This window comes from Lepisma saccharinum, chromosome 7, assembly GCF_977018435.1.
Source record: "Lepisma saccharinum chromosome 7, izLepSacc3.1, whole genome shotgun sequence".
NCBI lineage: Eukaryota > Metazoa > Arthropoda > Insecta > Zygentoma > Lepismatidae > Lepisma > Lepisma saccharinum.
This window is the reverse complement of record NC_139235.1, coordinates 35,782,655-35,804,149: the sequence shown is the minus strand read 5'-3', so window position 1 is coordinate 35,804,149 and position 21,495 is coordinate 35,782,655. Positions and strand designations below refer to the sequence as shown.

At 42.0% G+C, this 21,495-nt stretch overlaps 1 protein-coding gene across 1 annotated transcript in view; it reads left to right on the top strand.

Moving 5' to 3' along the window:
- The window catches only part of LOC145989806 (peptidyl-prolyl cis-trans isomerase FKBP2-like), a 221,684-nt gene extending 210,436 nt beyond the window's left edge, over positions 1 to 11,248 (top strand). Inside the window, exon 4 of the mRNA XM_083125165.1 lies at positions 10,437 to 11,248. Coding sequence (XP_082981291.1) covers positions 10,437 to 10,581 — 145 coding nt within the window. The 3' untranslated portion in view covers positions 10,582 to 11,248. The remainder of the gene's footprint in view (positions 1 to 10,436) is intronic.
- Positions 11,249 to 21,495: the final 10,247 nt, after the last annotated feature.

The following is a 21,495-nucleotide window of genomic DNA, read 5'->3' as shown; positions in this document are numbered from 1 at the left end:
CAAATAATGAAGGAGACAGTAAACACTTACCATACGAATAGAAATAATTCAATATTTCGCGATCTGAGTCGCATTTTCAAGAAGGTAGATAAAAGATCGACGACACTTTAAGTAGAGGCACAGAATACTGACCGTAGCGTCTCTACGGTCAGTGTTGCCAGAAACAGTTGAAAGGAAACACGAAATACTTTAGCCAGTGTTTACTGTAAGGTGGGTGGGTAGTTTCGGGGAGGAGAGGAAAGAGTTACTGGTTGGCTAGGTTGAGTCCGGGGGGTATAGTGGCGTGCATGCCTTCTATATAGGCACTTTCCAATCGCCTGCGGAAAGATGTGTCAGCAGAGCGGGGGGGGGGGGGGGGTAAAAGGTGGATGATGGCAACACGGAAGCAGTTATTGAAGGTGGTGTTATGGCTGTTGGTGTGGATGGCAACTGTGAAATCGGAGTTTTGGGTGGAGGAACGGTGATTATTTATCCTTAGATTCAAGGGGGTGGAGGTTTCGCCTAGGTAGAAGTTGCCGCAGATTTGACAGATGAGGGTGTAAATTAGGTTGGATGAGTGGCAGGTGCCCTTAGGGTGAAGGGTGAACTCACCTGCCGCTGTAGGGATCAGGAGGGTGGGGGAGGTGATGAGTATGGGGCAGGTCTTGCATCTGGGTTTGTTGCACCTGTGGGCTGGGGGAAGGGGTGCGGAAGGGGTGGGGGTGTTTCGGACCAAGATGTTTTGGAGGTTGGGGGGGGCGACGGAAGACGACCCTAGGTTTATCCCGAAAGATGTCTCTGGTCTCAGGATCACTGTGCAGGATGGGGAGGAGGGAGTGGAGGGTATGTCTGATTTTCGTAATGTGAGGGTGGTATTGGGTGATCAGAGTTGGAGGGTTGGTTTTGGGTTGTTTGGTGCGGTTGTGGGAGTTGGCTCTAGTGATTTGTTTGTTGATGAGGGTGGAGGGGTAGCCACGGTTGGTTAGGGCTTGGTGCAGGCGTAGGTTGTAGTTTTGGCAGGATGAGGGGGATGAGTTGAGGCGCTGGCCTCTGAGGGCAAGGGAAAATGGGATGGCTTTTTTGGTGTGGTAGGGGTGTGAGCTGGAGTAGTGGAGATACTGGAGGTGGTTGGTTGGTTTGATATGTATGGATGTTTCCAAGTGGTCTCCCGCAATGTGGATGTCCACATCGAGGAAGGTCACTTGGTCTTTGGAGTGGAACCAGGTGAATTTGAGGGTGGTGAACTCATTTAGTCGGTTTAGGAATGTTGTGAGGGAGGGTTCGCCATGTGTCCAGAGGAGAAAAATGTCATCAATGAATCTTAGCCAGAGGAGTGGTTTCAGTTGCTGGGAGTCAAGGAATTCCTGTTCCAGCCTGCCCATGAACAGGTTGGCATAAGAGGGGGCCATGCGGGTACCCATAGCTGTGCCACGTATCTGCAGGTAATGTTGGTCACCGAAGCAGAAGTTGTTGCAGGTAAGTACAAGGTTGGCTAGTTGTATCAGGAAGTGAGTGCTGGGATTGTGGGGTTTGGGTCGGCTGTTAAGGAATGATTCCGTGGCACGGAGGCCATGGGCATGGGGAATATTTGTGTAAAGGGATGTGACATCAACTGTTGTGAGGATGGTGTTGGGTGGTAGGGATGGTAAGTTTTGGATGATGTTGAGGAAGTGGTTGGTGTCACGGAGGTAGGAGGGCAGGGCTTGGACGAGGGGTTGGAGGTGAGAGTCTAGAAAGGCTGAAATGCGTTCAGTGGGTGAATTGTAGCTGGACACAATGGGTCTCCCGGGGTTGTTAGGTTTGTGAATTTTCGGGAGGAGGTAGAAAGTGGGGGTGCGGGGGTTGTCAGGTATGAGTGAGGAGATGGTGGAATTGGATAGGCCTTCAGGGGGTCCTCGGGAGAGGACAAAATCCCGAATTTTGTCTAGGTGTGTGGTAGATGAATCAACCGTGGTGGGCTTGTAGGTCGATGAATCAGAGAGTTGACGGGAGGCTTCCGCCACGTAGTCAGAGGAGTTCATGACTACTGTGGTGGACCCTTTATCTGCGGGGAGGATTTTGATGTCTGGGTTGTTGCGGAGGGACCGGAGGGCTTGGTGCTGGGCTGGGGTTAGATTGTGGTGGGAAGAGGGGTTTTGGAGGTATGTACTGTCGGAAACATTGTTGACAACAGAGGTGATGTATCTTTCGAGGGGGTGGTTGTTGGGAAGGGAGTGGGGATCATGGGGGGAAGGGGGGCAGAATTGGAGGAGACTGGGATGTATGTCTGAAGGATTAGCTTTGGAGGGGGGATTCTTGGCCCAAAAGTACGTCCACCTAAGTCTGCAGGCGAAAGTTTGTATGTCAAATAATAGCCGGAAATTGTTAGGGGTGGAGGCTGGGGAGAAGGTAAGACCTTTGGAAAGTACGTCAATTTCGGTGGTTGTGAGGTTGTGGTTGGAAAGGTTCAAGATGGAGGTGCAGTCAGTGGGTGGTTGGGGGTGAGGAATGTCAGTATGCTGGGGGGATCTTTTGTCTGAGGACTGGTGTTCTTCTGTGGTGTGGTGGGAGGGAGGGGCAGGGTTAGAGATGGTAGGTTGGGGTGGAGTGGGTAGCGGCAAGGGTGGGTCTGGAAGTAAGGGACATGTGGTTTTGTGTTGGTGTTGTGGTGGGAGGGGGAGGGGGAGGGTGCATCCTGCATTCAGGGCTTGTCTGCAGAGAATGGAAAGTTTTTGCAGGTGTTTTTGGTTCAGGTTGTGGGCAATGGACTGGGAAAGGTTCCAGAGTGTGTTTATTTGGTTGTTGTTGTTGCCTGGGGTCAGTAGGAGGATTTTGGTGAGGGACTGGATGGAAATCGAGAGTTCTCGAGTCCGGTGGAGCTGTGATTTGTACATGGTTAGGGTTAGTTCGGCAGCAAAATTTCTCGCTAGGGGGCGAATATTGGGTTGAATATCGGGGGGGATAGCTGAGAAAGGGAGTTTGGGTGTCAGGCTTTTGGGAGTAAGGCCTAATAAGAGGCATGAATGTAAGAAACGTGTGTGACAAACAGATTTGGTGAAGGAAATAATGAGTGACCGGAGTCGGGAGAGTTGGCGTGAGTTGTACACAAAAGGGTTCATATCCAAATAGGAAAGAAAACACAGGAATAGGGTCAGAAATGGTGCCAGAAGGGCGGATAAATACAAATAATGAAGGAGACAGTAAACACTTACCATACGAATAGAAATAATTCAATATTTCGCGATCTGAGTCGCATTTTCAAGAAGGTAGATAAAAGATCGACGACACTTTGAGTAGAGGCACAGAATACTGACCGTAGCGTCTCTACGGTCAGTGTTGCCAGAAACAGTTGAAAGGAAACACGAAATACTTTAGCCAGTGTTTACTGTAAGGTGGGTGGGTAGTTTCGGGGAGGAGAGGAAAGAGTTACTGGTTGGCTAGGTTGAGTCCGGGGGGTATAGTGGCATGCATGCCTGCTATATAGGCGCTTTCCCATCGCCTGCGGAAAGATGTGTCAGAGCGGGGGGGTGGGGGGTAAAAGGTGGATGATGGCAACACGGAAGCAGTTATTGAAGGTGGTGTTATGGCTGTTGGTGTGGATGGCAACTGTGAAATCGGAGTTTTGGGTGGAGGAACGGTGATTATTTATCCTTAGATTCAAGGGGGTGGAGGTTTCGCCTAGGTAGAAGTTGCTGCAGATTTGACAGATGAGGGTGTAAATTAGGTTGGATGAGTGGCAGGTGCCCTTAGGGTGAAGGGTGAACTCACCTGCCGCTGTAGGGATCAGGAGGGTGGGGGAGGTGATGAGTATGGGGCAGGTCTTGCATCTGGGTTTGTTGCACCTGTGGGCTGGGGGAAGGGGTGCGGAAGGGGTGGGGGTGTTTCGGACCAAGATGTTTTGGAGGTTGGGGGGGCGACGGAAGACGACCCTAGGTTTATCCCGAAAGATGTCTCTGGTCTCAGGATCACTGTGCAGGATGGGGAGGAGGGAGTGGAGGGTATGTCTGATTTTCGTAATGTGAGGGTGGTATTGGGTGATCAGAGTTGGAGGGTTGGTTTTGGGTTGTTTGGTGCGGTTGTGGGAGTTGGCTCTAGTGATTTGTTTGTTGATGAGGGTGGAGGGGTAGCCACGGTTGGTTAGGGCTTGGTGCAGGCGTAGGTTGTAGTTTTGGCGGGATGAGGGGGATGAGTTGAGGCGCTGGCCTCTGAGGGCAAGGGAAAATGGGATGGCTTTTTTGGTGTGGTAGGGGTGTGAGCTGGAGTAGTGGAGATACTGGAGGTGGTTGGTTGGTTTGATATGTATGGATGTTTCCAAGTGGTCTCCCGCAATGTGGATGTCCACATCGAGGAAGGTCACTTGGTCTTTGGAGTGGAACCAGGTGAATTTGAGGGTGGTGAACTCATTTAGTCGGTTTAGGAATGTTGTGAGGGAGGGTTCGCCATGTGTCCAGAGGAGAAAAATGTCATCAATGAATCTTAGCCAGAGGAGTGGTTTCAGTTGCTGGGAGTCAAGGAATTCCTGTTCCAGCCTGCCCATGAACAGGTTGGCATAAGAGGGGGCCATGCGGGTACCCATAGCTGTGCCACGTATCTGCAGGTAATGTTGGTCACCGAAGCAGAAGTTGTTGCAGGTAAGTACAAGGTTGGCTAGTTGTATCAGGAAGTGAGTGCTGGGATTGTGGGGTTTGGGTCGGCTGTTAAGGAATGATTCCGTGGCACGGAGGCCATGGGCATGGGGAATATTTGTGTAAAGGGATGTGACATCAACTGTTGTGAGGATGGTGTTGGGTGGTAGGGATGGTAAGTTTTGGATGATGTTGAGGAAGTGGTTGGTGTCACGGAGGTAGGAGGGCAGGGCTTGGACGAGGGGTTGGAGGTGAGAGTCTAGAAAGGCTGAAATGCGTTCAGTGGGTGAATTGTAGCTGGACACAATGGGTCTCCCGGGGTTGTTAGGTTTGTGAATTTTCGGGAGGAGGTAGAAAGTGGGGGTGCGGGGGTTGTCAGGTATGAGTGAGGAGATGGTGGAATTGGATAGGCCTTCAGGGGGTCCTCGGGAGAGGACAAAATCCCGAATTTTGTCTAGGTGTGTGGTAGATGAATCAACCGTGGTGGGCTTGTAGGTCGATGAATCAGAGAGTTGACGGGAGGCTTCCGCCACGTAGTCAGAGGAGTTCATGACTACTGTGGTGGACCCTTTATCTGCGGGGAGGATTTTGATGTCTGGGTTGTTGCGGAGGGACCGGAGGGCTTGGTGCTGGGCTGGGGTTAGATTGTGGTGGGAAGAGGGGTTTTGGAGGTATGTACTGTCGGAAACATTGTTGACAACAGAGGTGATGTATCTTTCGAGGGGGTGGTTGTTGGGAAGGGAGTGGGGATCATGGGGGGGAAGGGGGGCAGAATTGGAGGAGACTGGGATGTATGTCTGAAGGATTAGCTTTGGAGGGGGGATTCTTGGCCCAAAAGTACGTCCACCTAAGTCTGCAGGCGAAAGTTTGTATGTCAAATAATAGCCGGAAATTGTTAGGGGTGGAGGCTGGGGAGAAGGTAAGACCTTTGGAAAGTACGTCAATTTCGGTGGTTGTGAGGTTGTGGTTGGAAAGGTTCAAGATGGAGGTGCAGTCAGTGGGTGGTTGGGGGTGAGGAATGTCAGTATGCTGGGGGGATCTTTTGTCTGAGGACTGGTGTTCTTCTGTGGTGTGGTGGGAGGGAGGGGCAGGGTTAGAGATGGTAGGTTGGGGTGGAGTGGGTAGCGGCAAGGGTGGGTCTGGAAGTAAGGGACATGTGGTTTTGTGTTGGTGTTGTGGTGGGAGGGGGAGGGGGAGGGTGCATCCTGCATTCAGGGCTTGTCTGCAGAGAATGGAAAGTTTTTGCAGGTGTTTTTGGTTCAGGTTGTGGGCAATGGACTGGGAAAGGTTCCAGAGTGTGTTTATTTGGTTGTTGTTGTTGCCTGGGGTCAGTAGGAGGATTTTGGTGAGGGACTGGATGGAAATCGAGAGTTCTCGAGTCCGGTGGAGCTGTGATTTGTACATGGTTAGGGTTAGTTCGGCAGCAAAATTTCTCGCTAGGGGGCGAATATTGGGTTGAATATCGGGGGGGATAGCTGAGAAAGGGAGTTTGGGTGTCAGGCTTTTGGGAGTAAGGCCTAATAAGAGGCATGAATGTAAGAAACGTGTGTGACAAACAGATTTGGTGAAGGAAATAATGAGTGACCGGAGTCGGGAGAGTTGGCGTGAGTTGTACACAAAAGGGTTCATATCCAAATAGGAAAGAAAACACAGGAATAGGGTCAGAAATGGTGCCAGAAGGGCGGATAAATACAAATAATGAAGGAGACAGTAAACACTTACCATACGAATAGAAATAATTCAATATTTCGCGATCTGAGTCGCATTTTCAAGAAGGTAGATAAAAGATCGACGACACTTTGAGTAGAGGCACAGAATACTGACCGTAGCGTCTCTACGGTCAGTGTTGCCAGAAACAGTTGAAAGGAAACACGAAATACTTTAGCCAGTGTTTACTGTAAGGTGGGTGGGTAGTTTCGGGGAGGAGAGGAAAGAGTTACTGGTTGGCTAGGTTGAGTCCGGGGGGTATAGTGGCATGCATGCCTGCTATATAGGCGCTTTCCCATCGCCTGCGGAAAGATGTGTCAGAGCGGGGGGGGGGGGGGGGTAAAAGGTGGATGATGGCAACACGGAAGCAGTTATTGAAGGTGGTGTTATGGCTGTTGGTGTGGATGGCAACTGTGAAATCGGAGTTTTGGGTGGAGGAACGGTGATTATTTATCCTTAGATTCAAGGGGGTGGAGGTTTCGCCTAGGTAGAAGTTGCCGCAGATTTGACAGATGAGGGTGTAATATCAGATCGCGAAATATTGAATTATTTCTATTCGTATGGTAAGTGTTTACTGTCTCCTTCATTATTTGTATATATATATATATATAAATCAAAGAAGGTAAATGGAAACACTCACCGGACAGTAGAAAAATTCAAAATTTTCGCTAACTTCGTAGCATCATCGGTGTGAGGAGAAAGAGATGGAACCGGAAGTTGGGGCTCTGCAGAGTTGCAGGTCCCCATCGAAGAAGAAGCGGTGCGTAGAACGAAAAAACTCTGTTTCGTCACCAGGCTCGTCGTAAACTGTGAGTGTGTGGGATGAGCTGGAAGGGAGGGTGGGAGGGATGGGATGACTTGGGAGAGACGGTGGGTGAGGGATGGGCATTACTGGGTGGCCTTGTTCAGGCCAGGTGGAGTGGTTGCACTCATGGCCGATATATAGGCCCTCTCCCATCTTTTGCGAACAGAGGTGTTGGCTGGTTGGGGTAGGAGATGGATAATCGCTACCCGGAAGCAGTCCTTCAAACTGATGTTGTGGTGGTTGGTGTGGACGGCGACAGTGAAGTCCAGGTTGTGGGTGGAGGAGCGGTGGTTATTGATGCGGAGGTTGATGGCCGTTGATGTTTCCCCCAGGTAAAAATCACCACAGATGTTGCAGGTGAGGATGTAGGTAAGGTTTGAGGCATGGTAGGTCCCTTTGGGATGGAGGGTAAATTTGCCAGTGGCCATGTGCACCTGGAAGGTGTGAAAGTTGATGAGGATGGGGCAGGTCTTGCACCTGGGGCGGTTGCATTTATGGGCAGGGGGTGTTGGATGTGTGGTGAAGGAGTGTTGTGGACCAGGATGTTTTGGAGGTTGGGGGGTTTGTTTGAAAACCACTCTGGGTTTGTCGGGAAATATGTTTTTGGTTTCAGGATCACTGTGGAGAATTGGGAGAAGAGAGTGCAGTGTGTGCCTGATTTTGTTGAGGTGGGGATGATATTGGGTGATGAGTGCAGGTGGGTTGGTGGCAGCAGGTTTCTTTGTGGTAGTGGTACGTGAGGCAGCTCGCGATATTTGCTTGGTGACCAGGATGGAGGGATATCCACGGTTGACCAGGGCCTGGTGTAGGCGGAGGTTATAATTCTGGCGGGAGGTGGGTGAAGTGTTCAGGCGCTGTCCCCTGAGGGCCAGAGAGAACGGAATGGCTTTTTTGGTGTGGAACGGGTGGGAGCTGGAGAAGTGTAGGTATTGCATGTGGTTGGTGGGTTTTATGTGGATGGAGGTAGTCAGGTGTCCTCCCTTGATGTGCACGTCCACATCCAGTGTAACGTGTAGCAGTGTTCACGTTACAAGGATGTATATAAACTTAATATTTTCCTTTGTTTGGTATTTATAATTTTTGGGTGTTAATGGTTAATTACCAAGAACAGTGGAACCCACCTCGTATATAGAGTATACATCCAGATGTTAAATATAAGTTCAAAGAGTTTGTTTCTTTCTGCCAGCAAGCTGAGCTGGAATTTCATTATCGGGGACAACAATGCGAGAAAGCAATCGCAATTGTGTAGAAGCCAGGCAGACTCAACTTTATGTAAACGTTGAAACCGGGAAAAAGACGAAAGATTAGGCTGTCTTCCCCACGCTATATCTGTCGTGTCCCTTGGCGGACAATAATTTAACTAATATCATATTAATCTCTGATTCTTTTACTTGCAAGACGGTGCAATTAGAATTTAGTTATGTTAAGGTAAACGAAAGTTATGCCCGCGCAAGACAAAACCTGTATTTAAAGAAATTTTGCTTAACATTTTAACGTTGTAAACTTTTTTTTTCTTTGTTGTCTTTTTGCGTGGCCGTTGCAGGGAGAGAGGGGAGTTGGAAGAAGCCATACTCCCTAGTCAAATTAAATGCTGAGTGTAACAATTAAAATTATATTGCATATTTAATATTCACAAAAGGTTAAAAATAGTAATTTCTGCATGTAGCTAATTATGTTCCTCATTGATATTTTATCAATATGTATTTTATTGTAATGTAAAATTGATGTTAAGATAAAAGTTGGTAAATCCTTCACGGCACCGAGAAATCCTATATAAGGAACAAAGCTCGGTGGCCCGTGGCCTTTGTATTCGAACTCCAGATAAATACGGAACTCGTATAACCGTCTTTTCTTTTCACACCCGAATTTCTGCGCTTACTTCCACGTCGCTACTAGAAATTAGTTTATTCTGGATTACTTTGGGACAATTACTTAGCTCTTCTGGTCAGAAGGCTTATGTTCTCTCGGTTCTATGCTCCTGGTAAGGAGATATAATTGAGAGGATTGTGATTGTCGTAGGATATACCAGAATTCGGGATCGGTCGATAGACTGTTAGTAGTCAACGTTTGTGTCCCTGGTCAGGGAACACCTTTTCTTATTCTGTGGTCACGGATTAATTTTCAGTTCTCTGGTCAGAGGCTGAAAAGAGAAAAGGAAGTTGGATACTTAACCGAATATCGACAGAACCTAGTGGGAAAAAGGATTGTTGATTGCTTATAGAATCTTGGTCAAGATCTATAAGTACATTGAGAACCTTTGACCTAGAATTACGAGGGACCTTACATCGAAGATTGAAGAAGCCGGAATAACCCGAACCTTGAGCCGAGGAGACTCAAGCCCCGAAGCGATACTGAGTGTGAAGCCGAGGCTCAATAGACCCATCGAACCAAGTACGATCCAGGGCGGACCGTTACACCAGGAAGGTGATCTGGTTGGGGGAGTGCATCCAGGTGAATTTTAGGGAACGGAAGTGGTTAAGTTGGTCCATGAAAGCTGACAAGGATGGTTCTCCATGTGTCCAGAGCATGAAGATGTCGTCGATGAAGCGGAGCCAGAGGAGAGGGGTTGGTGCTACGAAGTTAGCGAAAATTTTGAATTTTTCTACTGTCCGGTGTGTGTTTCCTTTTACCTTCTTTGATTTTTACTTAGCCCTTTTGGCCCTCCTTGCTTTTATCCATTATATATATATATATATATAATGTATGTTAGGACTAAGAAACATAGAATTTGTATTTTTTTATTCTTTATTGTGACCTGTATATTATATAAAATGTAAACTAATTCTTTTGTTTAATATTATCCATTTACTGAACATTTACTGGAGTGGGGTAATGCTGCTAAAATGATCAAGATCTGTTGAAACTAAACCTGCCGTAAATTCATGGCTGAAAGTTGGTCATTCTGCACTGATACCAACTGCAAATATTGTATCATTGTCGACTAAATTTGCTTATAGTGGGTCAAGTAATATGGTAATCAAATTTTACATTGTAGCATAATTAACACTTCCTTCCACATTTGAAATACACTAAATCTGCTGACCAAGGCAAAGATTCATTTGAATTTATTTCTTAGTCTGAAGAAGACCCTGATATAGGGTTGAAGCGTTACATCTAGAGTATTTTTTACATAAAGACTGCCTTGGTCAGCAGCTTTAGTGTTTTTCAAATTTTACATGTATAATAAGTTACAAAATAATTCAAGTTTAGTATTCTTAGTGATTTTTGGTATTTCTTGCAAACTTCACCACATTTTGTACATATTAGTGCTGATCTGATGAAAGGTGTTCACCACTGCATTAACATTCCTGTATATTTCATATAAAACTCTTCCTTTCCAGTATGTGTGAGGGCGAGAAAAGGAAATTAGTTGTTCCACCTGATCTTGCATACGGACAAAATGGTGTTCCACCAAAAATACCTGGTGATGCAACATTAGTGTTTGAAGTTGAACTCATTAAAATTGAAAGGAAAGACGAACTTTGATGGCACGAGTAGTTGGACACTTTACAGTCGCTACCTAAGTTGTTTTTTTTAGAATGCTTACAGTGATGATACCAGCAATTTGTGTACTACAATCTACTCTATTCTTGTCATGCAGTGATCTCTGTGAAAATGTAGCATGTGTTGTTGTTTGTGGAAGTGCATATACATTGTACATGTTGGTATTACTTTGAGGTTTTGTGCAGCTATGAGTTCAATAAGTGATGTTTATAGCACCATGCCATAGAAGTTGAATTTGGAGATGTTATAATTATTTTTTATATATTGAAGTATGGTTACATCTGTCTTTGTAGAAATGTCTTTCTTCATTCATTTATTACAGATGTGATAGTGTATTTGCCCATCAATATACAGTAAAACCTCATTAATCTGGACTAATGGGGGGATAAGTTGACTGGTTTAACGAAAGTCCAGATTAACTGAAATAATCAAAAGAACAATAGAAAGTGCATTAAAACTCCGTTTATAGCAACAAACACGTTTATTATGGTGTATTTAAAGGGCATAGGCCTAAATACACTAAACAATACAGTACAAAGTCTGTGGGAAACAGAATTTCATCAGTGGTTGACTGCCTTTTCTTTGGGAAGTTCTCTTGTTGACTTCTAGCCACATATAAAGCCTTGCATTCTGCTTTTTTTTTTTTCGCCTTTTGCCTGTTCGGATTAAGCGAAGTCTGCCTTATCGGGGTCTGGATTAACGAGGTTTTACTGTACTTGTTGCCGTGACGATTATAATGCAATTATAGTAGCACAAAGAAGGTATATACTTTAGGGAAATAAATTACTTATTAGAGAAACTAGGAATTAGAGTTTTAAGTTATTCTTTGATGGAGGAGGCTTGTTAATGTCTCCCAAATTTCAGAAGGGTCTCCATGTCTAACTTGTCTTCCCAGTATTTCTGTAAAATAAAGCACAATTTCATCACTATATCGAACTGTACACTCCCCTGTGCATTCTAGTTGAGAAGAGGTCAGTCCTTGAAGTTCGATTTAGTGTATGTCTGGAAAAAAATTGTGTTTTCCGCAAGAAAAAGGTGGGTTTCCTATCTTCTTGCACCGATCTCCCCATGTTCATAAAGTTGAAACTCTCAGGCCATCTCCTATAGGGTTGCAACACAAATAAATTTCACAGTGAATGAAATCCGTGGATTATTCTCATTCATGGCACTAGATGGAAATAATTGTTTAGATTAGAGAAGAAATTAAGCATTTACTCCCCTTTTTGGGGAATTAATAAATAGATATTTTCACCACTTTTCATGTTGTAAAGACTAAAAAAGAATGTGTTGCACTGCTACACTTTGGATAATGAAGTTGATATTAATTCATGTCATCCATGAAGACTAGAAATTGCATTAGAAATTGAAATCTGCCAAGCTGTGTTGTCTTTTCTTCTGTATTTTCTCTTCATTTGCACAAAATAATGTTTTGTTTTAATTCACTGGAGGTTAAAATGTAGACATGTTTTTGTCATCATTCTGTTATGGAACTGCTTTTGTTTTCCAAAATTTCTCTTTGCTAATGCTACTCTAATGTTTTATTACCTTTTAATATAATACTTTTATCATTCCATTTTTATCATCCTGACCTTAGGATCCCCTGACAATCTACTACCTCACTCGCACAGTGTGGCTGTTGGCTTTAGTGCTGTAATTTCATGTAGCTAACTAACTCTCTGGCCTTCTTAAACCTGAAGGTTTATGGCTGCAGCAACGCAAGCCTTCCACCTGTCCCTATCCTGGGCAAGATCAATTCAATCTTTACTGATTTCCTTTAGGTCCATCTCAACATTATCCCTCCATCTTCGTCTTGGCCTTCCTACTGGTCTCTTACCATCAGGTTTCTCAACAAGAATCCTGTAAACTCTTCTTTCCTCTCCCATTCATGCCACATGGCCTGCCTACCTAAGTAATTTTATGCACAGTTCCTTAAATTCATTCACCTCTTCTGACATCTCACCCCTTCATGATTCAGTTTGGCCCTTTCATTATTTGACATGTTTTAGACATACAGAAGTCACTACTTTTGTCTCTATTCTTAATGACCGTATTCCATAACTGTATTTTGTGTTAGCACACACTTTTGTTTCTGTCTTGTATGTTTTTGTAGCTTTCTAGAGGTGTTGCTTCATCTCTGCAACACCATAGGAAGCCCTTCTTCAGGCTCAACACCCCTAGGGCTATAGGTCAAGCACTGGACACATTTTCCCATGCATATCACAATTTCTGGGAAAAAGATAAGTTTTCTTGTAAGTAAGGAGGGGGAAGAAGCGAGACCATAGGGCAATGCAAGAAACGTGGAGTTCCTTTCCTTCTCCCTGAATGTTTTGTGGTCTCTCACAAAATCGTCAAGGACTATCATGTACTGTAAGAATAGGCATCTATCTTGATAAATGCAAAACTTAATGTTAATATACTACTAGTCTTATATCTTATCTATTAAATATTATGTGAAGTTCTGTAGAAACTGCACTTTCCAGAAATCACCAACATGAATCGGACGTGAACAAGAAATGAGTGCAATTTCTGTAAAATCTGGAAAAGTTGTTGCTGAAAGAAAGAAAAACTTGATTTTGAGGTCAAACATATTTTCACATCATTAGGAAAAAGTCAGTAATTGATGAAAGTTTAATCCTTTCTAGATAATCTTGAAAATATGGAGGTTTTTCCAAGGATATGTTTTGCTATTTTTTTAAAAAATCAGAAAATATATTGTCAAGTGTGTTATTATTTAACACTTTTTTCTCAAATGTACAAATTGTCCTCTTTCTATAGATATATAACATGTTACATTTTATATAAATTTTCTCACATTTATGATTTTTCTCTAACAATTTATTGAAAGTATAACATTGAATAAAAGTTACTGAAACCATATTGATATAACCTAAAAACTGCTTATTAGGATCAAAATCATCACTAACTGAAATTTGAAGCGAAATCCTAATAAATATTTTCACAATGTGCATGCAAATTATTCACTGCTATTCTCGCGAGTATAAACAAAAGTGCCACCTAATTCATGAGCACAAGTAAAATTCAGCAACGAAGAAAACACATCATCAAGCAGGGACGTGAAGTTTTCGTTTTATTTTCCCCTAAATTTCGATGTTATTTTGTACTGCAATTCGGTGTTATTTTTTGCGGTTTAAGGCAAAATTCGGTGTTATTAATTTTAAATGTGTTATTTTTACTGTTCTTTCTATGCTTAAAATTTTCACATTGCTTTAGTGCTGCAAAATTGAGACAAATTTTAGTTCTAATGACAAAAAGAATAGATTTATGACTTACCTTTGTGGGAAATGGCCAAATTTCTCCCATTTCAACTCATCAGCCACTAAGTATGAAATGTTTATTGAATGATTTCACCCAAATCCTTGAACACAGTCATACACACCAAATTTCCCTAACAATGCCAAACAATCTCTCTATGACCTCAATATACCATTTTGTGTACACACTCATACATGACCCCTAAACCCCTCCCCTGTAACACAACAGATGCTGCTTCAAAAAATTTTCCCGTTTCTACGAAACTTCCCTTCTGGGAAAATCCCCCAGCGAATCCTTTTGAGGACGCGGTTGAACACACACTGTCAGTCATGTCTCCAACAAATGAAGCCTGACAATCTCTTTTGAATCGAACTTTCACCAGCTTGACTAGAAATGACAGATCTAATATCACTTTAGGTAGTTCTTTTTGACCAGAAGAAATGTTATCCCCAGTTTTATTGCACATTTCGCGATTCCAAAACACCGAAAACTTGCATCCTTAACCTACCCAAATACATTTTAAACATTTCATTTGGATTTTCTCAACTTTTCGGTGTTATCATTAAAACAAAAACTTTACGTCCCTAATTATAGCCCATTGTTCGTTCACAGTAGAATTTTATAATGAATGACATAACCTGTCACCCATTTTATTGGACAGAAATTGTACAAATGGCTGTGAAAGATATTTTGTGAAAAACATATCACATTGCAATATCTTATTTTCCATGTTCACAAAAATGTAATGGTGTTCTTTTGCAAAAATAACATAAGCTTCCCTTCATGTTGAAGCAGAACATGAACACCTGCTGTGATGAATCAACATTATTAATTTTGTGTGCAAGAGAAGGTGAAGTACCATTTAATAAATCAGTAATATATGTCTGCACCAGTTTATTTATCTTTGGTGCAACAAAATCAACCTGACATTCCCCACAAAATGCAAATCATGGATCAAAACAAGTTTTGAGACTATGTTGAAAGTTTTGGTGGACACTGGTGAATTCTGGAAAGTGTATTAAGGTAATTTCAATCAGTGTTGAATGGAACTGTCATTTGTGAAATTTGTAGAAAATGGGTTAATTACGTGTTTTGGTATGAAATTTAAAATGTTCTTGAACTTTATTTCTGGAGTAAATAGAAATGTAATTGATAGGTGTGGTTATAATGACTTTCATTGTTGTATCAGTCACTTGTTTTTGTTAGTATTTTGTACCAGTATTTATTTTTATAAATTTTATTAATTGTACATTTGTTACAACTCTAATAAAGTAGAACATTCATTCGTTTTGTTTGATAAAAACACCAATTATTAGACGAATTTTGCAGCAAATTTATTATCACTAGAGCCACATATTTATGGTGAAGGTAAATTATGTAAATTTGAGTTTGAAATTCTTATACAGTTAACAATTTTTCATAGATTGATATAATCCGTAACATTTGTGACTTGTTTGTAGATGTATTTCGAGTGAGTATGTGAAATGGCAAATACAAACTCCACACCTTAAATTAAATATACAGATACACTGATCAGTGCAGGATCTACTTGACATAGAAATGTGCCACCACTGGAAACTGAACCCAGGACATAACATTAATACTGTGATGATAATCTTAACACACACTCAAAAAGTAGAATGCAGTGGCAGGAATACCAGTTTTGTCTTATCACACAACGGGCTACCAACCTTTCATTCTGATGTCACTGTAGAATGCTTTCATTGTTATGCTAAATGCCTAGTTCTCTTAGCATAAATACACTGCAAATATATTATTTATGCTAAGAGAAACAACCTAGTTATGTAGGCTTTCCGCATCTGACATCAGAACACTGTGATAAAGGAGACCCATGTTCTCCTTACCTTGCAGGACTTATTGAGAGGTTAATTTGCTATGGAAGAACATCCACATCACAGTGATAGAAATGCTTGAATTTTTTATGAAATTTAGGAGATTTTTTTTCACCTGAAGGATTTTGAACATACATCTTTTTTCTTTTCTTTATAGTGCACTATGATAAGTAAATGTATCACTGTAGGCATCGAATTGGTTACGCAGATCATTTTGCAAAATTCCCTGATGTCACAGTTGTAGCGTCGTTGCCTTGTAATCAAGGGGTCCTGGTTTCGACACCCGGTGGAGGCACATACTGGTTTGGATCCCACTTTAAACTGTAGGTCCAGTCCCGATTAGCCTTACTGTGCAGAAAGTGGACTTAAAACACCAATCAACATCAACATTTTGCAAAATATTGAATGCATTGTTAAAATTCTATTAAAATTTTGTAAAAGGTCAAAAACGTTTGTTTGATTTGACCCTTGTCAAACAAATGGATACCCCGTGATTAATTAGATGATTTCAGACTACAGTAACAGTAGTGTTTCATAGAATAAATTTTCTATGCTCTTTACATTATGGAACAATGACTGGTGTGAATCCAACACTTGGGTCCCCCCTGCACTATGGGTTTTGCAGGATCTTGATCCCCACCACCAAGCAGAAGTCGACAATTTTTTGTCTTCTTTCCCAAATGTCAGGATTCTTCTGAAACTGATGTTGATTCTGCCAGCCACAGAATGGCTTCGAATTAATGAATATAAATAGAAGCATTCAATTTACAGCTCTAGAAATCCTACATTTTTTATCAATAGTTTACGAGGTTGTTTTTAGTTGAAGAACCTTGAACATACAATTTTTTACTTCAAAATACACAGTGTAGTATGATTATAAGAAAATAAGTTACTGCAACTCTCTTGACTGTAATTGTCTTGAATATAAATATAAAGTATGTTGTCATACATGTAGCTGTTGTATCTCTGTATATACCGTGCGTCCATTTCGATCTCAGCCAAGAGATCGGGAGAAGCGTGGCTGGCGGCGCTGACGGAGATGCCGACATTTGCGGCCTGTAATGCCCGCTTATTTTTATGGACATATGCAGACATTTATATAAATATTGCACAACGAGCACTAACCTGTGTTATAATTTATCATCTGTAATTCTGCCCTTATATACACAAAAAATACGCTTTAGAAACGATGTTAAGAGCCACAGATAATAAAACATTTCAATCATAGTTTTGACCAGTAACGTCCTGCTTAAGTTTATACCCTTGATATAGTTTTGTGTCGATGGGGATCGTTTGGAGGTTCCGAATGTGCAACACTATCAAGATTACGCTGCAGTCGAAACCGTTAAAAGCCAATGGTTTTCGTGAGCTTCCTTGCAATCCGAAATCTCCGAGCTCGAGTTTTTTGTTCCTTCGCGACTAGATGAAGGCAGAGCTGTGAATATAGTGGCGAGCAGATGTATACCAAGAGCGTGTTAATTTCGTACTGTGTTATTCTTTGTTACTTGCCATTACTTGTTTGTGTTATTGCAGTGTGTATGTGTGTTGTGTCAGTGAGACGATTGGAAATGCCAGCCGCAAGGTTCACGTTAGAACAAAGGATTTTTTATGTATGACACATACGTGAAAACAGACTCGTGTCGAGACGTGTGTAGGCAATTTGTACAGAAATTCCCAGGCGTTTCAACTCCACACAGAGATACGGTTAGACATCTTGTCCTTAAATTACGGGAAACTGGATCGTTAAATTTTAAAACACCTAAGCAAAAACGACTGATTCTAACCGAAGCAAAACTCGATGATATGGGTGCAGCGTTAGAATGTTCTCCAAACAAACCTCTACGCCGTGTTTCACAAGAGGTGGGCGTGTCAAAATCATCGGCACATACAGCCACTAAGCTACTAAAATTAAAACCGTACTCTTATAACACAGGTTAATGCTCGTTTTGCAATATTTATATAAATGTCTGCATATGTCCATAAAAATAAGCGGGCATTACAGGCCGCAAATGTCGGCATCTCCGTCAGCACCGCCCGCCACGCTTCTCCCGATCTCTCGGCTGAAGATCGAAATGGATCACTGTACATGTGTTGCTTATTGCATTTGATTTGTTTGCATTGAAGGAAGAATTTGTAGAGGATGGCTCTTGCGTAGGCTATCTGTATTGTAATACAAATTATGTCACTTTCAGACAGGGCAACTGTGAATTAATCTGTGATCCACATTTGCACTGGAATACAACATACAGCATCAGAAATGCTAAAGTTTTATTTGCTTTTATTTTAAGCCCACTTTATGCACAGAGGAGCTAATATATTTTTGGACCCACAATTTAAAGTGTGATCCAAACCAATGTGCCTCCACTGAGGATCGAACACAAGGCTACAGCTATACAACTACACCATCTGAGTGGCCGAAGAGGATTCATAATGAGCAAACAGTTAAGAAAAGCTGTTCGCCCTTATGTCTACATGGTATGACAGTATTTTAGGGCAACACACTACATCGTATCCCGCTTATACGTATAATAAAAGAAAAATTCATAACTTCTAAACAAACTGTCAGAATGATGTGATTGTTGTTTCATTTTAAAGAATGACTCAGAATTTTTTTTAGCAACACATTCAGTGGTAGTTGCGCATGCACAGTAGCCAGAATGTCTTGAAAACTGATATTAACAGTTTCTCAGTAGCCATTCGTCATGTGGTCGCCACAAGATAAGGTGTTTTGTGTTTTAAGTTGTCTGAAGTGAAGTCTGTGACACTTGTGCAGAGACGATTTCGTGCACGTTATGGTTTAGGTGCTAAAGAAGTAGTTCCATCTTACATTTCAATAAAGAAATGGGAAAAACAGTTACGCGAAACCGGTTCATTTCTCAAATCTCGTTAGAGACTTCCTGGACGAGCATTTCAATGGAAAATGGATAGGAAGAGGTTCGGATTTTATTGAATGGCCCCCACGGTCACCAGACCTCACTGTGTGTGATTTTTTGTTGTGGGGGTGTGTTAAGGACAAAGTTTACTGTACACCGGTTAGAGATTTGCAAGACTTGTGTGAAAGAATTGTGGTTGCAGTAAGCACCATTACCCCACATGCTTCAAAACGTGTGGCTTGAGGCTGACAACCGGTTTGACATTTACTGTGCCACTAACAGTTGACATGTGGAAGTGCGCTAGTTTTCTTGATTTGTAAAAAAATAATTCTGAGTTACATGTTTGTACAAAGTTTGGACAAAAAATATTTGTAAATAAAAAAGTTGTGATTTTTTCTTTTATTATACATATAAGCGGGACACGCTGTATATAACCCCCCAAATGCACGTATATACAATGGCATGCCTAATATTTTTCCAAATGGCAGGAAGAACAAGGAATTTGGGGTGAAAGGTTAAGACAGGGGCGGCCGGTCATAAGGACGATACGGACGCCACACTGCCGTGTGCAACCACAAGTGAACAAACATTGCATTAACATTTATATATTAGCTTTTACATTGTCTGAATTGCAAATATTCCATGCGCTTATAGATCGTTGGTTAGTCGGTTCTGTATTCATTCTTCCGCGACAATTGCAAAGTTTGCACGCCACAGTGCAGGGAAATACGGAACTTCGAGAGACATCTGGTGGGGCGCCGTTCTCCCACTTTACGAGACGTAGAGCATTCTCAGGCGCGGTCGCAAGGGGCAAGAGGCGAGGGAACTGGAGGAATCTCTGGCTGGGAGGACGGAGGGTTTGTCCTCCGAAACCCACCCCCTAGCTGAAACTGGCCCCCTCTCCGGAAAATGGTAAACAATGAAGAGTTTCCAGAAGCAATGAAGTTAACATAAGAAAAAAATTACCAACCGTTGAAAAAAATCATTCTGTATTCCATAATCTTATTCATTTATGACATAAGAGTAGAGCAATAAATAATGCAATTTCCAACGAGGAAAGAAAATGTCGATAACTGAAAAAGTAGACTCTTGCTTCATTTTTGTTATTTACCGTCGCTTTCTGCTACTTTTCGGTAATCACGACGATGAGGATGAGTGATGATATAATGAAATTGATGGAGGGGCACTCACAAAGAACACACATGCCCATGCCGGGATTCGAACCCAGGAGCCCTGGCTTTGTAATGTGGTATGCTAGCCACGGAAGTCGGCTATATATTCTTGTTATATGCAAAATTATTGTATACATGCGTTGTATTTTTTCTGAGTTTAGTGAAAAGTACATTTAGATTACAATGATGTGGAGTACATCATGTAGATTTACATATATGTTTTGATTAGCACGTTTGAAAAAATCCTGATAATGTGACAAAGTTGTTCAATTTCTTTTCAAGGCGGATGTTAAATAAATTTGAAACTCGTCATCTAAACTCACCAAGACCCGCTAGAGGAACCTGTAAACTACAAATTTCTTAAAATTTGGCAAAATTGTCTGCCAACCCCGAAGCAATAAAACGACCGGATGGGAAGACGATAGTATTGACACTTGTTGTTTCTTCGTTTTCCATGGAAAAGTGAATCTTTTTCGGTCGTTGTTTGCTGTAGTTGTGCATTTGTCGCGATGAACAGTGTGGAGAAATTGTTGGTGCGAAGTTTTTCTACCAAGAAGTCTGGATGAAATAATAAACATAAAAAACCTAGGCCGTATTTGATTCTAGAACAAGTGTGCAAGAAGGGAGGTCGTGAGTTCACTCGCAAATTTCGCGTTGAAGGACAGAAGGGTGAATTTCAGTTACAAGCATGTCTGAAGATTTCTGGTAAGTTTGAAGTTTTTACTTTAGAGTTTCTGGTAACACAGATATCACCTTTCCAGTGAGACATTTATTTTGGTGCCCTATTTCACATATCAATTAGTCATGTAGGACAGGAGACATTTTCTGTGTAACTTTTTACTAGAAATTTTCACGATCAATGCACGTAAATATTCGTCATTGTGCTTATCAAGTTGTGTAAAAATTAATATCCCTTCTTCTAAATTTTCCCCTCTGTTAAACGACTAAATCTGTTAGAATTCTTAATTTAAAACGTGTAAAACATGATACTCGGTAAACACGAACATATCAATTTCTTATCACGTTGGCTGTTATACGAAATTCATCATTTAAACTCACATTACTAGTACAGCAAATTTGTCCCGGCCAAATGTTGCACAAAAGGCGAAGTAAAATAAAGCAAATCAATAGGGTAAATTTCTGAGCTATCGCCCCTCCACTTTGGATCACCACGAGCTGCCACTGGGTTAAGATACCCATCAACCCCCTTCAGTGTATCACTGTGTGTGTGTGTGTGTGTGTATCCACCTATGATTGTGCTACAGTGCTTTCAAGAGGTAGTATGGAAAGCAACCAATAAAGATGGTTCCCGAGTCAGATAACTCTGATCTGTAGCCCTAGGAATGTTTGTTAAGAAGGTAATGCTGCTTAGTTTGTATTTGTGTTCGACTGATATACATCTAGACAAACATTTAGTGCTTAACACAAGACACCCACTCTTTGAATTTATAAGGTAAAAACTACCATACCTCTGATGCGATCAGTGCCATGCTCTGGCTGCCTATAACGGCCTCCCTCTATACTCATTTATTAGTGCTTGCGTGAACCCCATATATGGTTCATCATCTTAGAATTTACTTTGCATAAGTAAAGGTATAAATTTTCCTTTGATACGAACTCGTTACTAAAGAACACTTCTACTTGAAAGCTTAAGGCAACAGAGTAAATAAAGTAAGGGTAAATATATGTATCTGTATATTTTGATCATTACAAGTAAACAACAAA